Source organism: Callithrix jacchus, chromosome 22 (genome assembly GCF_049354715.1).
Source record: "Callithrix jacchus isolate 240 chromosome 22, calJac240_pri, whole genome shotgun sequence".
NCBI lineage: Eukaryota > Metazoa > Chordata > Mammalia > Primates > Cebidae > Callithrix > Callithrix jacchus.
The window spans coordinates 16,504,235-16,523,145 of record NC_133523.1 but is presented as its reverse complement, the minus strand read 5'-3'; the positions used below and the strand labels follow the sequence as shown (position 1 = coordinate 16,523,145).

The following is an 18,911-nucleotide window of genomic DNA, read 5'->3' as shown; positions in this document are numbered from 1 at the left end:
ATGTATAGTGTGATTCCATTGCTGTGAAACTCCCAGAACAGACAAGCCCACAGAGACGGGAAGCAGATTAGTGGTTGCCAGGGGCTGCAGAAAGGGAAACGGGGCGTGGCTGCTGACAGAGACGGGGTTTCCTTTGTGGGAGGATGGAAATGTTCTGGAATCAGATCAAGGGTGTGGTTGCACAGTATGGTGAAGGTCCTGAATCCTTCACCTGAAAGTGATTCCTTCTTTGTTATGTTAATTTCACCTCAATTAAAAAAAATCCAGTCAGGCCACTTACCAGCTGACGGTGGCCTCTGACACGTGACCCAAGAGATAGCGCTGTTGCCAGTGAATCACTGTGTGCCACAGCTGAGGTTTGAAGGTCCCTCGGGTGGAAGAGAGCAGGGCACTGCACAATGGTACCAGGCCTGCCCGGGGTCGGCAGGTTTAACGGGTTTCACACCCTGCCTCTCTCTTGGAATTCACTCTCCCGAGATAGGTCATTTTACACCTGCTCTGAAGGCTGGGCAGTTAGGAGGCCACACCTGGGCAAAGCGCCTTCTGCATGTCGTTTGTTCGTTTGTTTGCTTGGTTTTAACATGGAGTCTCGCTCTGTTGCCTCGATCTCGGCTCACTGCAACCTTCGCCTCCTGGGTTCAAGCAGTCTACTGCCTTGGCCTCCCAAATAGCTGAGATGACAGGCATGTGCCACCAAGCCCGGCTAATGTTTGTATTCTTTAAGTAGAGACAGGGTTTCACCATGCTGGCCAGGCTGGTCTCAAACTCTTGACCTCATGATCTACCTGCCTCAGTCTTCCAAAGTGCTGGGATGACAGGCGTGAGCCACCGTGCCTGGCAATGTTTGTTTTTGAGATGGAGTCTCACTCTCAAAAGTACAGTGGCATGTTCTTGGCTCTCTGCAACCTCCACCTACCGGGTTTCAGTGATTCTCCTGCCTCAGCCTCCTGAGTAGCTGGGATTACAGGCACCCGCCACCATGTCTGGCTAATTATTGTATTTTTAGTAGAGACAGGGTTTCACCATGTTGGCCAGGCTGGTCTTGAACCCCTGACCTCAAGTGATCCACTTCCCTCGGCCTCCCAGAGTGCTGGGATGACAGGCAGGAGCCACCGTGCCTGGCCCAGACTTTGATTCTGTCACCTCTGCAGCTCTCTCCCTGACACCCAGGGCCCCCTGGGCACGTGGGATCTCTGAATTTATAGTCTAGGTGCTGAGGCCCACCAGGGAGAGGACTGCAAGGGCCACGAAGTCCCTGGGCCATTTGTACCCAGATGGGGCAGGTGCTGTAGGAGCCTCTGCCCTCATTTGATTTCCTAAGTCCTATAATCACCCTTTCTTCCTATAGCTGATTTTTGTTTTGTTTTTTTGAGGCAGGGTCTCACTCTGTCCCCCAGGCTGGAGTGCATTGGCACAGTCTTGGCTCACCGCAACCTCCACCTCCCAGGCTCAAGTGATTCTACTGCCTCAGCCTCCTGAGTTGCTGGAATTACAGGCACACATCAGTACCGCCCTGCTAATTTTTGTATTTTTAGTGCAGCTGGGGTTCCACCATGTTGGCCAGGCTGGTCTTGAACTCCTGACCTCAAATGATCCACCCAGCTCGCCCTCCCAAAGTGCTGGGATTACACGTATGAGCTACTGCACCAGCCTGTGTTGTTTTAAGTGATGGGTTCTCACTCTGGTTGCCCGGGTTGGAGTGCACCAGTGTGATCTTAGCTCACTGTAGCCTCAACCTCCTGGGATCAATTGATCCTCCTGCCTCAGCCTCCCGAGCCGCTGGGACCACAGGCATGCGCCACCATGGCTAGCCAATTTTTCTATTTTTGTAGGAACAGGAGTCTTGCTATGTTGCCCAGGCTGGCCTTGAACTCCTGGTTTCAAGTGATCCTCCTGCCTTGGCCTCCCAAAGTGCTGGGATTACCAGCGTGAGCCATGGTGGTCGGCTCTCAGCCAGCATTCCGTACTTGCTCTGTGCCAAGGATGCTCCCTGAACCTCTCCCAATGTCAGGATTACTCCCATGTTACAGACAAGGAAACCGAGGCACCGCCAGACGCACTCTGTCTTTGGAGGACAGTGTGGGAGGGTCAGAGAGAGCACACAGCAGGTCTCATGCCAAATCCCACCTCCTGCTTCCTTCCTTTTGAGCTTCTTCCAGTCTGGGCTTGCTCCCTGCGGTCTTCCCAGCGTCAAGGTCGGGAACACGGGCCCTGGTTCCGTGCAGGTCCATCAGGTCCCAAGACTGTCCACTGGCCTCAGCCCTGCTCCCTGCTGCAGGTCCTGTTACTACTGTCCTGCCTTCCCCAGCAGGCCACTCTTGCATACCTGCACCAAGGTCCACCCTCCACCCGAGGCTCCCAATGCTGCCCGGTACTACTGGGGGTTTTGCCCTGTAGTTGGCACTCTTCTAAGTGCGTGACCTCCCACAGATACCCAGTGAGGTGAGTTGCAGATGAGCAGAGGCTCAAGTCACACAGCAGGTGGTAGCCAAGCAGCTCCTCACTCAGACTTCCTGTCTCTACTGTCTGGCTTCCAAGAACTTTGTTCCGCTCACAGCTCTCTCCCTGCTATGTGGTATACTGTAGGGACCCAATTAATGTTTGTAGGTTACTAATTGCTTCCTCACTGAACTAATAACTTCCCATCACTTTGCTTGAGATGCCTGTTCCTAGCTTGCAAACTCCTACTCATACCTCAAAACCCCATTTATAATGCCCCCTCCTTAGGAAGTCTTCCTGACTGCTTGGGATCCTCTAGTCCTCCTCCCTCCCTCCAGCCCATGGGGCTGGGGTGTCTGTCTGGTTCTTTCTCTCCTGGAATGGCCCTGTACATGCTGAACACAGAGCAGGAAGGGAGGTACATTAGGTGTATCGTATCCATCCTCCTCCTCTTCCTCCTGTCTCTGACAACGCAAAGGACACTTCATGGAGCAGGAATAGTTTTCCTTTTTGATTTTATTAGAAAATAAAGTGTTTATTCAAAGAACATTAAAAGGCCAGGACCTGTGTGGGGTTGGCATGAGGGGGAGGAGTGAATCTCAGGCTCAGCCAGGCTGGGCGTGGGGCTCCTCTCCGCAGAGTCTGGGCCTCAGGGAGGCTGGGGTGGGAGGCCCCAGGGTCCCGCTGGAGGGCAGGGGGCGGTCAACCAGCACCAGGGCGCAGTGCAGAGCTGGGACAGCAGCGTCTGCGGATTCAGCAGCTCACCAGGTACATCCCTGTGGGGGCGTGGCTGTGAGGGGAAGGGGCGGGGAGGACGGGTGGGGGGCGAGGGGGGAGGGGGGAGGAGGGTACGGGAGGGGAGGGGCAGGGAGGAGGGGTGCCGGAGGGGTGCAGGGGAGGGGCATGGAGGAGGGGTGCCGGAGGGGTCCCCTGCTCCCACCCTGTGATGCTTCAATCATCCTTGTCCTCTTCAAAACACCCCCATAACTCATTGTCCCTCCTGCCACTGGGCCCCAGGAGCCCCTTGATGGGGGCAGGGTGGGGCAGGAGGAGGGGGTGGCAGGGGGACTTTGAGCTCCCTGGCTTGGGTCCTTTCTTTTTTTTTTCTTTTTTTGGAGACAGAGTTTCCCTCCAGTTGCCCAGGCTCAGTGCAATGGCCCTCGCCACAACCTCCACCTCCCCGGTTCAAGCGATTCTGACTCAGCCTCCCAAGTAGCTGGGATTACAGGCAGGTGCCACCACACCCAGCTATTTTTTTTCTATTTTTCTTTTTTTCAGTAAAGACGGGGTTTCTCCATGTTGGTCAGGCTGGTCTCAAACTCATGACCTCAGGTGATCCACCCGCCTTGGCCTCCCAAAGTGCTGGGATTACAGGCATGAGCCATCTCACCAGGCTGGCTTGGGTCCTTTCAAGGACGTCCTCCAGAGGCCAGCCCAAGACACATGGGGCCCTGACTCCTTCCCCACCTGTGGCCCCCATCTGCGGTCTCCTGGCCCCAACACCCACCTGTCCTTACCACGGATTCCACACCCCGCCCCTCCCAGCCAGCCCGGGGCTTGCTTGTCCCTAGCCAGGTCCCGGCTCCTGGGGTCCCCCGGCAGCAGGGTTGGGGAGTACCTGTGGCGAACCTCCTCTTCACCAGCGACATGCGGTACCCACTGCCCACGAGTTCCAAGTCCACGCCCGACAGGGTGGCCCCCTCGCTGGTGAACTGTGCGGCCACGGGGCTGGGTGTGCTGGGCCCCGAGAGCGGCTCCCAGCTGGCAGAGAGGCGGCCAGAGCCTGGGGAGGCCTGTGGTCAGCTGTGCCCCGGCCTCGGCCCCAGGCCCAGCTGTGAACCAGCCTGAAGCCCTTTGTTCCGAGGCCTTCATGTGCCTCATCAGATGTCCCTTCCGTCCCCTGCATCCATCTCTCCTGGCATCACTGGGCTTTGTGTGGCTGGCACGGGGGGTCCTGCCTCAGGGCTTTTGCACCTGCTGTGTCTGCCCATCTGGACTTGGGACACCCTCACCTCCACCTTTTTTTCTTTTGAAATGGAGTCTCACTCTGTTGCCTGGGCTGGAATGCAGTGGTGAGATATCTGCTCACTGCAACCTCCGCCTCCTGGGTTCAAGTGATTCTCCTGCCTCAGACTCCCAAGTAGCTGGGATTACAGGTGCCCGCCACCATGCCCAGCTAATATTTGCATTTTTAGTAGAGATGGGGTTTCACCATGTTGGCCAGGCTGGTCTTGAACTCCTGACCTCAGGCAATCCACCCGCCTTAGCCTCCCAAAGTGCTGGGATTACAGGAGTGAGCCACCACACCCGGCCTAGTTTTTTTTTTTTTTTTTAAGAGACAGGGTCTGGCTTTGTCGCCCAGGCTGAAGTGTAGTGGTGCGATGATAGGTCACTGCAGCCTCTAACTCCTGGGCTCCAGTGATCCTCCCATCTGGGCCTCCCAAAGCACTGGGATTACAGAACTGTGCCCTCCTCCAGCTTTTTTTTTTGAGACAGTCTCATTTTGTCGTCCAGGCTGGAGTGTAGTGGCACTATCTTGGCTCACTGCCACCTCTGCCTCTTGGGTTCAAGTGATCCTCCTGCCTCAGCCTCCCGTAGCTGGGATTACAGGCACCTGCCACTATGCCCAGCTAATTTTTGTATTTTGAGTAAAGACAGGATTTCACCATGCTGGCCAGGCTGATCTAGAACTCCTGACCTCAAATGATCCACCCGTCTCGGCCTCCCAAAGTGCTGGGACTACAGGCGTGAGCCACTGCGCCGGCGTTTTTTGTTGGTTGCTTTGTTTTTTAGAACACAGTCTGGCACCTGTTGCCCCGGCTAGAGTGCCTCGGTGCGATCGTGAGTTGATCGCTGCAGCCTCCAACTCCCGGGCTCAAGTGAACACTGCAGAGCACCCGCCCAGCCCTCCTCCAGCTTGCCAAAGCCTTCCTCAGTGCCCGTGTCGGAACCCCATATACCCCAATTCTACCCGAGTGCAAATAAGGGCCACCCACCTGACCGCAGTCCCTCCCCCCAGGCCCTCCCCCCAGGCCCTCAGGCACAACCAAAGCTCACCCCCTGCCTCAGACACATCTGGAAGCCTCCATGTGAGCCGCTTCTCCTCCAGGTTCCTGGCAATGAGAGAGTCTCCGTCAGGGCTTCTCCAGAGAGGATGCTGAGAGCCCCGGGTCCTAGCTCCGCTGCCTCCTGGCTGTGTGACCCCAGCAAACCTTCAACCTCTGCCTCCCAGGTTCAAGCGATTCTCCTGCCTCAGCCTCCTGAGTAGCTGGGATTACAGGAGCCCACCACCATGCCTGGCTAATTTTTGTGTTTTTAGTGGATAAGGCGTTTCACCATGTTGGCCAAGCTGGTCTCAAACTCCTGACGTCAGGCGATCCACCCGCCTCGGCCTCCCAAAGTGCTGGGATTACAGGTGTGAGCCACCGCGCCCAGCCTCCCTGCAGCACTTTTAGATGCATTCTGTCCTATAAATCTGGCTTCTTTACAACAGACACACCTTTTTTTCTTAATTTTTTTTTTTTGAGACAGAGTTTCACCCTCGTTGCCAAAGCTGGAGCACAATGGTGCGATCTCAGCTCACTGCAACCTCTGCCTCCCGGATTCAAGCGATTCTTCTGCCTCCCGGATTCAAGCGATTCTCCTGCCTCAGCATCCTGAGTAGCTGGGGTTACAGGCATGTGCCACCATGCCTGGCTAATTTTTTGTATTTTTAGTAGAAATGGGGTTTTGCCGTATTAACCAGGCTGGTCTCGAACTCCGGACCTCAGGTAATCCGCCCGCCTCGGCCTTCCAAAGTTCTGGGATTGCTGGTGAGAGCCTAATCTTTGTTTTTTAAGAGAGGGTTCTGGCCAGGCACAGTGGCTCACACCTGTAATCCCAGCACTTTGGGAGGCCTAGGTGGGCGGATCACCTGAAGTCAGGAATTCAAGACCAGCCCGACCAACATGGAGAAACCCCATCTCTACTAAAAGTACAAAATTAGCTGGGCGTGGTGGCACATGCCTATAATCCCAGCTACCTGGGAGACTGAGGCAGGAGAATCACTTGAACCTGGGAGGCGGAGGTCGCGGTGAGCTGAGATGGTGCCATTGCACTCCAGCCTGGGCAACAAGAGCGAAACTCTGTCTCAAAAAAAAAAAAAAAAAAAGAGACGGTTGTCACCCAGGCTAAGTCCCTGCAGCCTCAACTCCTGGGCTCAAGCGATCCTTCTGCCTCAGCCTCCCAAGTCGCTGAGACTACAGGAGCACACCACCAAGCCTGACTACTTTTTAAAATATTTTTTGGAAGGCGGGTGCAGTGGCTCATGCCTGTAATCCCAGTACTTTGGATTTGGGAGGCTGAGGTGGGTGGATCACCTGAGGTTAGGGGTTCGAGATCAGACTGGGCAACATAGTGAAATGCTGTCTCTACTAAAAAAATACAAAAATTAGCTGGGTGAGGTGGCAGGCACCTGTAATCCCAGCTACTCGGGAGGTGAGTCACTTGAACCTGGGAGGCGGAGGTCGCAGTGAGCTGAGATCCCGCCATTGCGCTCCAGCCTGGGTGACAGAGCAAGACTCCATCTCAAAATAAATAAATTAATAAAACGAAAATGTTTTCTGTAGAGATGAGGTCTCACTATATTGTCCAGGCTGGTCTCAAACTCCTGGCCTTAAGTGAACCTCCCATCTCAGCCTCCCAAAGCATTGCAAATACAGGCATGACCCACGGCACCTGGCCCTCATAACATCACCCTCAGTGCTAAGCAGGGTGGAATCACCAGTGAAGGGTCGGGCCCAGAGTGCACCCTTTAACCGTCATCAAGAGGAAGGTCTGGGCTTATGGGGGAAACTGCTGAGTTTTCCTTGGCCTCCCGCACGCCCTCACCAGGTGGCGGCTGGCTGCAGGCGGACGTTGGTCACAGGCTCCCCCACGGGCAGCAGGATCTGGACGTTCGTGAGTGGTGTGGGCACAGCTGTGGCACCGGGCCGGTAGCCATAGTCCACCGAGACCTGGGTGAGGGTGGCCCCACACTGCCAGTGGGCACTGAGCTGCAGAGGCACAGACTGGGGACCCGGGCGGGAGAACTACGAGGAATCAGAACAGGAGAGAGCACATGGTTTGGGCCATCTCGTCTTGCCACACACGCCCTATTCAACCACCTTGACCCCGCGATGCACGCACACCCTGCCCCAAGACAGCCCAGTCACAGGGAGATTTGACGGATGAGAGGCTGTATTACACCAGGTTTCCAGCAGGGGGCAGGAGAGCACATCGTTCTAAGAAAAGTCTCCCAAGGAAGTTCAAGGGCAAGGTTCCCTGGCTGGGCCTCTTCTAGTTCACATAATGAAGGTATCTGCCACAGGGGACACACGCCCTCCCACCCTGACTCCATCCACCGTTCGTTCCCAACCCACCCTGCCTACACACTCCAGCTCATCGGCTCTCACAGGTTGGTGTTCGAGACCAGCTTGGCCAACATGCAGGCACTTCCAAGTCGGCTGCTCACCCCACCCCACTCCACCTGCTCCCGGCCCGTGTGCGTGGCGTACCTGGTATCGCAGCAGCACCACGTTGTAGTAGGAGGCGGTGGGGTTCTGCTCTGCCTGGCGCTGCAGGGCCTCGGTCAGAGCTGCCATATTGAGCCAGAAGTCTTTGGTCTCAGGGTCACTCTGGGAGGGGTCACTGCAGAGACCGGGACTGATCACCCCAACCCTAGGAGATGCCCTCCCAGGGCTCTCAACATCAAACTACCCCAAGCACTTCCTAAAGATGCCGTTTCCTGGCCCACCAAAGCCCTACCTGGGTGGCAGTGGTGGGGGCAGTAAAAGAGGGATGGAAAACCAGGGTCAGAGAGGGCAAGTTACTTGCCCCAGGCCACACAGCAAATCCAAGGAGGCTGCTGAGCGCTGTGACTCACACCTGTAATCCCTGCACTTTGGGAGGCCCAGGCGGGCAGATCACAAGGTCGGGAGTTTGAGACAGTGTGACCAACATGGTGAAACCCTGTCTCTACTAAAAATACAAAAATTAGCTGGGTGTGGTGGCGCACGCCTGTAATCCCAGCTACTCGGGAGGCTGAGGCAGAAGAATCGCTTGAACCCAGGAGGCGGAGGTTGCAGTGAGCTGAGATCTCACCATTGCACTCCAGCTGGGGCAACAGAGCGAGACTCTGTCTCAAAAAAAAAAAAAAAAAAAAAATCCCAGGGGCAGAGAGGGAATTCAGAGCCCAGAAGCCCCTGACCCCAGTAGCCTCTGTGGCCCTCTCCCACCTCCCATCTGCTGTACCTGAAGAGCAGCTCGGCATTGGGTTGGAAGTGTTCTATAGGAGCCGTGTGTACAAGCCGGAAGCTGAGGACAGGTGGGGGCGGGGTCCCGCTGAACACACGCACGATGCCAGCAGGGAAGGTCATGGTCAGCTCCCCAGTTACTCGAGCCAGGCAGCTGGGGAGGGTAGAGGGACTGGGCGTTGGCTTAGAGCTCTGCCTGGTGTCTCATCCTCCCCTGCTCCTGGTTCCACTGCTGCCTGTGGCTCCCCAGACCCCTTGGATCTAGGATGGCCCTGAGGATGCCCCATGTCCTTTGCCCTAACTTCCTCCTCTTTTGTTCCTGCCTAGACAGGAAGAATCCACCCTGGGCTGAAGGAGGCAGGAACATCTCCTTCCCTAGCTCTTTTCTCCTAGGCCACCAGGAAGCTCAAATTAAAATGTTCAGTTTTTTAGCTGTTGTCTGCTTGGGTTTTCGATCTGACACTCACCTCTTCTTCCTGGTTTGACTTTCAGATCTTTTTTGCTGAAGGCCATCCTAGTATATATCCTTGGCCCCTCTGCTTTTCCCTAACCCACCTTCTAACCCCCGTTACTGCGACTAACTAGTCTTGGTCTCTTCATTGAAATGCACATGGCAGCCTCGAGACTACAGTAATGCCTAGCCCTGCTCAAATGCCCTCCTATGGCCAGGTGTGGCGGCTCATGCCTGTAATCCCAGCACTTTGGAAGGCTGAGACGAGCTGATCACTTGAAGTCAGGAGTTCAAGACCAGCCTGGCCAACACGGTGAAACCCTGTCTCTACTAAAAATACAAAATTAGCTGGGCGTGGTGGTTGGTGCCTGTAATCTCAGCTCCTTGGGAGGCTGAGGCAGGAGAATCGCTTGAACCCAGGAGGCAGAGGTGGCAGTGAGCTGAGATCACGCCACTGCACTCCAGCCTGAGCGACAGAGTGAGACCCTGTCTCAAAACAAACAAAAAATTTAAAAATTGAGTCAGCTGCGTTGGTGGGCACCTGTAGTTCCAGCTACGTGGGAGGCTGAGGCAGGAGAATCACTTGAACCCGGGAGGCAGAGGTTGTGGTGAACTGAGATCATGCCACTACACTCCAGCCTGGGCGACAAGAGTGAAAGTCTATCTCAAAAAAAAAAAAAGGCCCTCCCTGGCTCCATTGCCCTTAGGACATGGACATGGGGGCCTGGTCACTTGGCTCAGTGTTTAAGGCGTTTCATCATAAGACAGGCCATGAAGCACATCTGAAAGCTGTCCCTGCTGGATGCCCCCCAACACAGACCCCCCACGGGCCCTGTCTGCCCATTACCGTGTACCTGGGGCTGTGGCCACGGAAGTAGGCGTGGACATACTCCGTGAAGGCTGTGGCTACCGGCAGGGCATCCTGGGAGCCCAGGACCACAGGGCTCGGACCCCGGGAGACTCCTGGGGGTGGCGGGGAGGGAATGGGGGACAGAAAGACGGGGTGAAGAGAGGCCTCAGGCTCGAGACCCGCCCCCACCTCCGCCCCACCACACCTGTGCCAACAGAGAAGCTACCCACCCGAACCACAGAAGGTGAGACTGAGGCCCAAGGCAGGGCCCAGGCCCACCCTCACGTACCGTGTCCTGTCTGGGATGAGAAGCAGGGCCGTTCTGGGCCAGTGCTGGGGGCCGAAGAGCCCAGTGGGGAAGGGCTCAGGGAACGAGACTGGAAGGGAAAGAGACAAGCTGGGCTGTGGGTTCCCAGGAGCGGTGCCCAAAGCTGACCCCAGAGGCGCCCCACAGCCCAGCTCCTGCCAGGCCCCTCACCTACCAGGTCCCCGTTGCTGCGTGTGAGAGGGCAGGACACCTTCCTAGAGCGAAGTCTCCTGGGTGGGGCTGCCAGGCCCTCCCTGGCTGTGGGGTCAGCAGGTGCGGGCATCAGGTCTGGGAGCGATTGCACAGAGGCACTGCTGAGATGCTGCCTGGGGCCTCTGAGGCCTTCCCAGGGGCACGAACTCAGCCAAAATCTAGGAGGTGGGCTTTTCTGTGGAGACCCCCGATGGGTCTGAAATCCTGGGGCTGCAGAAAAGGTGCCAGACAGGACTGCAGGTACCATCCATACCCCTGAACCTCCCAGACACCAGAATGGTGGCTGAATAAGGGGTGAGCTCCCCGTCACTGGGGGTATGCAAGCAAGCACTGAAGGCTTAGGAGGCAGGCATGCTGTAGGGTTCAGCAGAGGATTTTTAGCCAACATTCACCCATTCTGTGATCTCCATCCTCTCTGAGAACCTGACCACAGCCACCTACGGTGGCCTGTGTCTGAGTTCCACGAGTTTATAACACCCAAGCTCCCCTCCCTCTCCTGCTTCCTTGGGGTCCTAGTTTTCTGTTCCATCTATGAACATGCTCACTCGCTTGCCTACCTCCTCTCCCACCTACCTCCCTGCACCGCAGGCTGTGCTCCCCCCTCTACCCTACTTTCTCAGTCAGCACTGTGGACATCTGGGGGCTGAACCATTCTCGGGGGGTGGAGGCTGCCCTGTGCACTGCAGGGTGCTGAGCAGCAACCCCAGCCTCCACCCACTGAAGCCGGGAGCACACCCCTGCCTGGTGGTGACAACCAAAAATGTCTCTAGACACTGACAATGCCCCCTGGGGGCAGAATTGGCCGGGTTGGATAAGACCCTCTGCTCAGGCGGAGCATGGTGGCTCACGCCTCTAATCCCAACACTTTGGGAGGTTGAGGCAGGCAGATCACCAGTGGTCAGGAGTTCGAGACCAGCCTGGCCAACCCGGTGAAACCCTGTCTCTACTAAAAATACAAAAATTAGCGGGGCGTGGTGGCGGGCGCCTGTAATCCCAGCTACTGGGGAGGCTGAGGCAGAAAACCTCTTGAACCCGGGAAGGGGAGGTTGCAGTGAGCTGAGATCGCACCACTGCACTCCAGCCTCGGCGACAAGAGCAAAACTCCGATTTAAAAAGAAAAAAAAAAAAAAAAGCTGCTTCTGCTGTCACTCTGTGGCCTCCGCCCACCTCGGCTCTCCCTTGAACCGGCTCCAGCCATGCCTTTTCCTAAGGAGGGTGCCAAGCGCCCTTGTCGGCACTGCTGGGGACCTCAGATGGTCACAGCCCATCGTCCCTCTGACTCGGGGGCTTCCCACTCTCCTCACGCAGCCCCCAGGAGCCCACCCCGACGCTCTCCCCCCACCTCCTACTGGCCTCCTCCCTCCAGGCCCGCCCGCTCACTGGCTCTGTCCTCTCTTCTGCTCTCCTTGGGCGGCCGTGTTTTGACGACGTCTTCAAAGAGGGGTACTCTGACCTGACCTTCCCCAAACTCGGGGTCCATTGTCCACCTGACACCTAAAGGCCCAGACTCAACATCCCCCTTGACTCCACCCCTTCCCCATCCTTGTCCCTCCCTTGACCCCGCCCCTTCCCCATCCTCCTCCCTCCCTTGACTCCGCTCTTCCCCAACCTCCTCCGTCCCTTGACTCCGCCCCTTCCCCAAACCTCCTCCGTCCGACTCCACCCCTTCCCCATCCTCTTCCCTCTTGATCCCGCCCCTTCCTCATCCTCCACCCTCCCTTGACTCCTCCCCTTACTCCACCCTCTCCCTGCAGTGACCTGTCCACCAGTTTCTCCCTCTGCCACCCTTACTCCCATCACCCACTTGCCTCCCTGGTTGCCTCCCATCTCTGGTTTCTGCCCTAACTCCCAAAGCTGCCCAAGGAGCCTGTGACCTGAGTCAGGTCCCACCCCTCTCCCTGCTCATGGCCCTCATCGTTACTCAGGGCGATACTCACAAGGCCTCCCCGGGCCCATCAGGCCCTGCCTGGTCCCGTTTCCCTGCCGACACCCCCACTCTCTCCCTCCTCCTCCCCCCATCACCCCATTCCAGCAGGCCGACCTCCTTGCTGTTCTTCAGACAAGCCTAGCGCGTTCCTGCGCTAGGGCTGTGCCCTCTGCCCATCACGTCTTTCCCCTCATGTCCACGTGGTTCTGTCCTCACATCCCTGAAATCGCAGCTCAGATGTCCCTTCCTCAGCGAGGGACCCCAGCTGGCACCCGCTACCACCTGCCTTGCTAAATGTCCATCTCATTGTTGTCCCCGCAAGGGTGGGAGGTTCTGCCCTCCTGATCCTGGCTGTGTCTCCAGCAGCCGGATCAGGCCCTGCCCACAGCAGGCCTTCAATCCCCGGCCCAGGGTTCCAGCAACTCTCAGGCCCAGGCCCGCTGGACTCACCTCCTCCAGCCAAGGCCTCCAGCCCCCAGGGCCCTGGAGAGGGGGCGAGGGGCTGCGGCGAGTCTGGCAGAGGCGGTGCCCGGATACCCCTGGCCTCTAGGGGTGGCGCCCTACAGCTGGGCGGGCTCTGCGGCGTGCCTGGGCGGGGGACCCAGGAATCTGGGGAGGGGCCAGGTGCCGCGTGGGACGGAGAGTCCAGGCCGGAATCCTCCACATTTTCGGGCGACGAGGAGGAGAAAGGGGAGGGGCTGGAGGTGAAGCCCAGGCTGCTAGAGCCTTGGGGAGGGAAGGGGCCGTCAGCTCAGACCCTCGCCCACTTGGAGTCCCCGCCCATCCTCCTGCAGGCTACAGCAACGTCGAGGAAAGGTCTGGGGGGCCCCCATTCAGTCCTTGTGCAAGCCCCCGAGGCCACGCCTTCTGGCGACTTCCCTCTCCAAAAATGCCCGGCCCATCCACCCAGTCACCGCCCACTGCCCAGGGCCCCGCCCTCTCTATGGCCCCTCCCACCTCCACTCCGGCCCCGCCCACCCTTACAGGGGCTAGCCTTCCCTCCAGCCTGGCCTGTCCTCCCGCGGACATGAGCGGCCTGGCTTTGCAACGGCCCCACCCATCTTCCCTCTGGCCACACCCATGCCCTCCAATCCCTTATCCCCATCACCTGTAAAATCTTCGTGGTCAAAGGCTGACTCCAGGGGTGGCCCAAACAGGTTCTTGGACACCTGCTCCTCTGACTGCAATTTCTCTGCACAGCTAGAAAGGAGGCCAAGAGGGCTGCTTCTATTTTTCCCAAGCCTCATCCCACCCTGGGGCCTTTGCACATTGCTGTCCCCACCATTTTTTTTTAAGGCAGAGTCTCACTCTGTCACCCAGGCTGGAGCCCAGTAGCCCGATCTCAGCTCACTGCAACCTCCGCCTCCCTGGTTCAAGTGATTCTCCTGCCTCAGCCTCCTGAATAGCTGGGATTACAGCGCCTGCCACCACACCTGGCTAATATTGTATTTTTAGTACAGATGGGGTTTCACCATCTTGGCCAGGCTGGTCTCGAACTCCTGACCTTAAATGAACAGCCTGCTTTGGCTTCCCAAAGTCCTGGGCTTACAGGTGTGAGTTACTGTGCCCAGCCTGTTCCCAGTCTGGAGTTCCATTCCCTCAGCTCTCTTCATAGCCACCTCCTGGCTCCTCTGCGGGGCTTAGCTCCAAGTCATTCCCTCCGGGAGGATCCCATCCCCACCGCAAGCAAAGTCACTTCCTCCTTTCTTCACGTCGTCGGCTTTAGTTTCTTCATAGCACTTAGAAGTATCAAATGTGCTCTAACTTACTTGCTTTTTTAAAATAGAATTTCACTCTTGCTGCCTAGGCAGGAGTGCAGTGGCGCAATCTTGGCCCACCACAACCTCCGCCTCCTGAGTTCAAGTGATTCTCCTGCCTCAGCCTCCCAAGTAGCTGGGATTACAGGTATGCACCACTACACCCAACTAATTTTGTATTTTTAGTAGAGATGGTGTTTCTCCATGTTGGCCAGGCTAGTCTTGAACTACTAACCTCAGGTGATCCACCCACCTTGGCCTCCCAAAGTGCTGGGATTACAGGCGTGAGCCACCACACCCAGCCTTATTTGCTAGAATGTGACCCTGAGAAGGGAGACCTGTCTCAGAACCCAGGCTCTAGAACAGCACAGGTACACAGCAGGCACTCAATAAATGTTCATCAAATGAGTGACTAAATGGTCCCTCAAAAGCCAGCATAGGCCAAGTGCAATGGCTCACACCTGTAATCCCAGCACTTTGGGAGGCCAAGGTGGGCAGATCACTTGAGGTCAGGAGTTCGAGACCAGCCTGGCCAACATGGTGAAACCCTGTCTCTACTAAAAATACAAAAATTAGCTGGGGTGGTGGCGAGATTACACCTGTAATCCCAGCTACTCAGGAGGCTGTGGCAGGAGAATTGCTTGAACCTGAGAGGCAGAGGTTGCAGTGAGCCGAGATCGCACCACTGCACTGCACTCCAGCCTGGGTGACAGAGACTCCCTCTCAAAAAACAAAAAAACCCCAGTGTGACTTCAACTCCCAGTCAGGACAAGACAACACCAGGCAGAGATATGGGGAGGTGGAGAGAGGAGGTGGGGACAGCCCCCACCTGCCCACTCATGTGGAACCCACCTGCCAGTTCTGGGGGCAGACCGTGGTCTCTGGGGTTTCCCAGCAGCATCCCCTAAAAGAGATGCACCTCTTTGAGTCTGCAATGCTTCCCAGTCCACAGGCCAGGGGACCGAGGTTCGGCGCCATCCAGTTGCCCAAGGTGATCGGCAAATCAGGCAGACGCAGATTTAAGCCTGAGTCAGTCTGTCTCCAGACGTCGGCTCCGCCTGGCCCCAGCTACCCCTTTCAGCTCTCATCTAATTTCAGAATGACCTCCTTTTACAGAAAAGGAGGCTGAAGATCAGAGTGGTTAAGCAGCCTGACCCGAGTCACACAACAGAGATATGATTCAAGTCCACGCCCACAGCCTCCCTGCCTTAGCATCCTCCCCACTCTCAAGACTGAAGGCTACTCACGTGAAGAATGGCGTTTCATGGTGCCCTGTGGACAAAGGGGACAACATCACATACAAGGGCATCCAGCCAGCCTCGCCAGCACCACCCAGGGCACCCCTCCCACGCCTCACCCCGGGGCCGGGAGGAAGGATGAGGCTGCCGGCGGTGGCCCTGAGCTGTGCCGCTGCGGCCTCGGAGCTGCAGGCTGGAGCCCGGGCCGGGGCAGGCTTGATGTGCACGTAGAACTTGCGGGGCTCTTCATCGTCGAAGTCGGAGTCGCTGGATGAGAAACGGGAGGGCTCGGCCATGCGTGGGCTGCAGTCAAGGTCCAACCCAATCCCAACACAAGCTTCCCCCGCCCCCATCAGTTCTCCAACTCAGCTTCATCTCTCCCTGCTCACACCCTTGGAGGTCATGCACAATCCCATCGCTCACCACTTGCCACCTAAGTCCTGACACCCACCCCACCATCAAGCCTTTGCACAAGCCTGCCCAGCCCTAACTGGCAAACTCCTATTCCACTGCAAAACCCCAACACTGGTGCCCCCTCCTCCAGGAAGCCCTGCTGGCTCTCCTCTTCTCTCTCCCTCTTTCCCAACGCTGACCCCATGGAGTGGGTGACTGCATTTAGGTTGGCTTCATCCACAGGGGAGATTCTCTCCAGGATGTAGAGAAGATTGCTGAAAGTGGACTGATTATTGTCCTTGCTGTGCCAACAACTGTCCCCAGGGGCTGCCAGAAGGATATTGTTCTGGGTCACGTCGGGCCGGACAGTGAAACCTTCATCATCCACCTCTGGACATGTCTAGGTGAGTCGGGGGGATGGGCAGCGGTGTCAGGTTACGGGGCATCAAACCTTCCCTCTCACCCTGCCAACCGCCCTGCCCCCAGGCTCTGACTCAGACCTCTAACCACCCTGATGGCAACAACTGTCTTTCCCTGGTGTGTTGGCAGGTTCCTGGGATAAACTGAGCTTCGGCAGGGACGTTATCCCTACCCACGTGGTCCACAGGACTTTGCAGCTGAGGTGGGATTTGAACCCAGCCCCCAGGCTGTGCCACCTCCAGCCCGCCCCTCAATCCCAGCTCTTTAGTTTCCAGTAAAGATCTGAACTTTAAGAGCCAAGAGTACAGACTCCTCCCGATTGCAGCCCAGCCTGACCCCTCCCACGTCACTCACCCCTGAATCGGGTTCCGGGAAATCTCTGGGGATGGAGGAAGAGATGTTGCTGTCAGCTTCTGCAGCCCATCTAGTCCCCCCTCCACTGGACATGGAAGCTGGGGCAGCTCCCGGGCTGTGATATTGCCCGGAGCTAGCCCTGGAGGCAGTGGGACCCCGGGGCTTGTGTGGGGAGGGGGTTGAATCTGGTTAGCTGAGAAGAGGGTGTTCTCAAACAGCCTGGGAGGGAAGAAATCCTGGAACTAATTTGAAGGGCTGCCCTATGAAGGTAGGGAAAGTAGGGGGCTAGCCTTGGCAAACGGACAGACCAATCCTGGGCCAGCTTGGGCAGGGAAAAGGCTAGGCTACTCTGGGACAGGTAGTTCTGGGCCTAAACTGGCAAAAGGAGGAATTCTGGACTAGCCTTGGCAGCGGTAATAGTGAGCTAGCCTGGGCCAGAGGCACTCCTGGTCTGCCTTGGGTGGAGGGATTCCTGGGATAGCCTGGAATATGGATACTCCTGGGCTATCCTAGGAGAGGGCTTCTGGGCTAGCCTGGGCCAGGCCTGGCAAGGGTGCTTCCTCACACAGCTGCAGGTGGCTCCGGCTCCCGCTCCCGCCGGCTCAGTCCCGGAAGGCGGAAGGCCTTGGCGCCCCGCAAACGTTTCATTGCTGAGGATAGAACGGGGAGCAGCTGAGCACTGGGAGGTGCCTCCTTTCACTTCAGATCAGCCTCCCTCAGCCCCACGGTCCAGCCTGGGCATCCAGGCCCAGACGTACTTGCCTTCCTGCAGGGCAGCCGCACTGTAGGCCTCGAAGTCTAGAGGTCCTGAGATGGGAGACAGAAACTCAATTGAGGGGCCAGGCGCAATGGCTCATGCCTGTAATCCCAGCTTTAGGAGGCCAGGGCAGATCACCTGCAGTCAGGAGTTTGAGACCAGCCTGACCAACGTGGTGAAATCCTGTCTCTACTAAAAATATAAAAGAATTGGCTGGGCTTAGTGGCTCATGCCTGTATTCCCAGCACTTTGGGAGGCCGAGACAGATGGATTGCCTGAGCTCAGGAGTTTGTGACCAGCCTTGGCAACATGGTGAAACCCCGTCTCTACTAAAATACAAAAGAAATTAGCCAGGCATGGTGGTGCACTCCTGTAGTCCTATCCACTAGGGAGGCTGAGGCAGGAGACTTGCTTAAACCTGGGAGGCAGAGGCTGCAGTGAGCCAAGATCATGCCACTTCACTCTAGCCTGGGCGAGGCAGCAAGACTCCATCTCAAAAAAAAAATTTAGCCAGTCTGCCCACCCTCAATTGAGTTTCTTTTTCTTTCTTTCTTTCTTCTTCTTTTTTTTTTTTTTTTTTGAGGCAGAGTCTTGCTCTGTCACCCAGGCTGGAGTGCAGTGGTGTGATCTCAGCTCACTGCAACCTCCACCTCCTGGGTTCAAGCAATTCTCCTGCCTCAGCCTCCCAAGTAAGTAGCTGGGATTACAGGCGTGTGCCACCGAGCCCAGCTAATTTTTTGTATTTTTAGTAGAGACAGCATTTCACCATGTTAGCCAGGATGGTATCGATCTCCTGACCTCGTGATCTGCCCTCCTCAGTCTCCCAAAGTGCTGGGATTACAGGCATGAGTCACCGTGCCTGGCAAAACTTTTGCTCTGAACTCCTCCCCAGTGCTGCATCTAAGCATTTGCAAATTGTTCTTTTGCTCTACAACCCTCAATGGCTCCCTTAGGTCCTGAGGGGTGAAGTCAGATCAGCTGAGCCTGGCATTCAAGGCTCCTCTGGGATCTGGTTCAAAGAAATTTACAGGTAAGATCAGGCTGAAGAGCTGGACTCCTGAGCAGCCCATTTTTCCCATGAAGAAACCAAGGCCCAGGGAGGTTCGGAGTCCTGCCCGTCACCTGCAGCCCCACAGCCCAATCCCCGATGGCTGCCCTGACTCACCTGGCTTCTCCCGGCCGGTGCCCTTACTCTCTGCAAACTTCCTGAGTAGCATCTCCACGCTGACGTTCTCAATGTTCTGCTTAAATTCCTCATGCACCTGTGCCAGGTGGGCAGGGCGTGTAACTGATCAGGGCCCCCTCGCCCAGCAGCGACCCCAGCCTCATTCCTCACTCCTGCCCTGACTCACCTGCCCGATCTGCACATGCGTGTCCTCCACCGAGTGAGCATAGGAGCCCAGCAGTGCCTTCATGTGCCTCAGGTGCGTCTCCTCCATGGCTTGGAAGCGCTGAAGCAGGAGGGGAGAGGCAGGTGGAAAGAAGGTCAGGGCCAAGTAGGAATGGCCAGGTGACTCAGCCTGACCAGTCAGA

The 18,911-nt window shown here is 56.9% G+C and overlaps 1 protein-coding gene across 23 annotated transcripts in view; it reads right to left on the bottom strand.

Annotated features, from left to right (window-relative positions):
• Positions 1–2,946: 2,946 nt before the first annotated feature.
• FCHO1 (FCH and mu domain containing endocytic adaptor 1) overlaps positions 2,947–18,911 on the bottom strand; it is a 41,843-nt gene continuing 25,878 nt past the window's right edge. For 9 of the 23 annotated variants that reach the window (XM_054250627.2, XM_054250635.2, XM_054250628.2 and 6 more), the window contains 19 exons: positions 18,731–18,829; positions 18,544–18,640; positions 17,384–17,428; positions 17,187–17,271; positions 16,622–16,646; positions 16,190–16,247; positions 15,574–15,752; positions 15,464–15,488; positions 15,069–15,120; positions 13,568–13,659; positions 12,910–13,185; positions 10,495–10,742; positions 10,302–10,389; positions 10,017–10,125; positions 8,710–8,865; positions 7,974–8,106; positions 7,309–7,508; positions 5,497–5,552; positions 3,385–4,222 (listed from right to left, as the gene is read on the bottom strand). In XM_054250627.2, the coding sequence (XP_054106602.1) occupies positions 3,849–4,222; positions 5,497–5,552; positions 7,309–7,508; positions 7,974–8,106; positions 8,710–8,865; positions 10,017–10,125; positions 10,302–10,389; positions 10,495–10,742; positions 12,910–13,185; positions 13,568–13,659; positions 15,069–15,120; positions 15,464–15,488; positions 15,574–15,752; positions 16,190–16,247; positions 16,622–16,646; positions 17,187–17,271; positions 17,384–17,428; positions 18,544–18,640; positions 18,731–18,829 (2,397 nt within the window). In that variant the 3' untranslated portion in view covers positions 3,385–3,848. Of the gene's footprint in view, positions 3,230–3,384; positions 4,223–5,496; positions 5,553–7,308; positions 7,509–7,973; positions 8,107–8,709; positions 8,866–10,016; positions 10,126–10,301; positions 10,390–10,494; positions 10,743–12,909; positions 13,186–13,567; positions 13,660–15,068; positions 15,121–15,463; positions 15,489–15,573; positions 15,753–16,189; positions 16,248–16,621; positions 16,647–17,186; positions 17,272–17,383; positions 17,429–18,543; positions 18,641–18,730; positions 18,830–18,911 lie in introns of those variants that run through there. The other 14 variants (XM_054250639.2, XM_078361786.1, XM_054250637.2 and 11 more) reach the window with 13 other exon arrangements.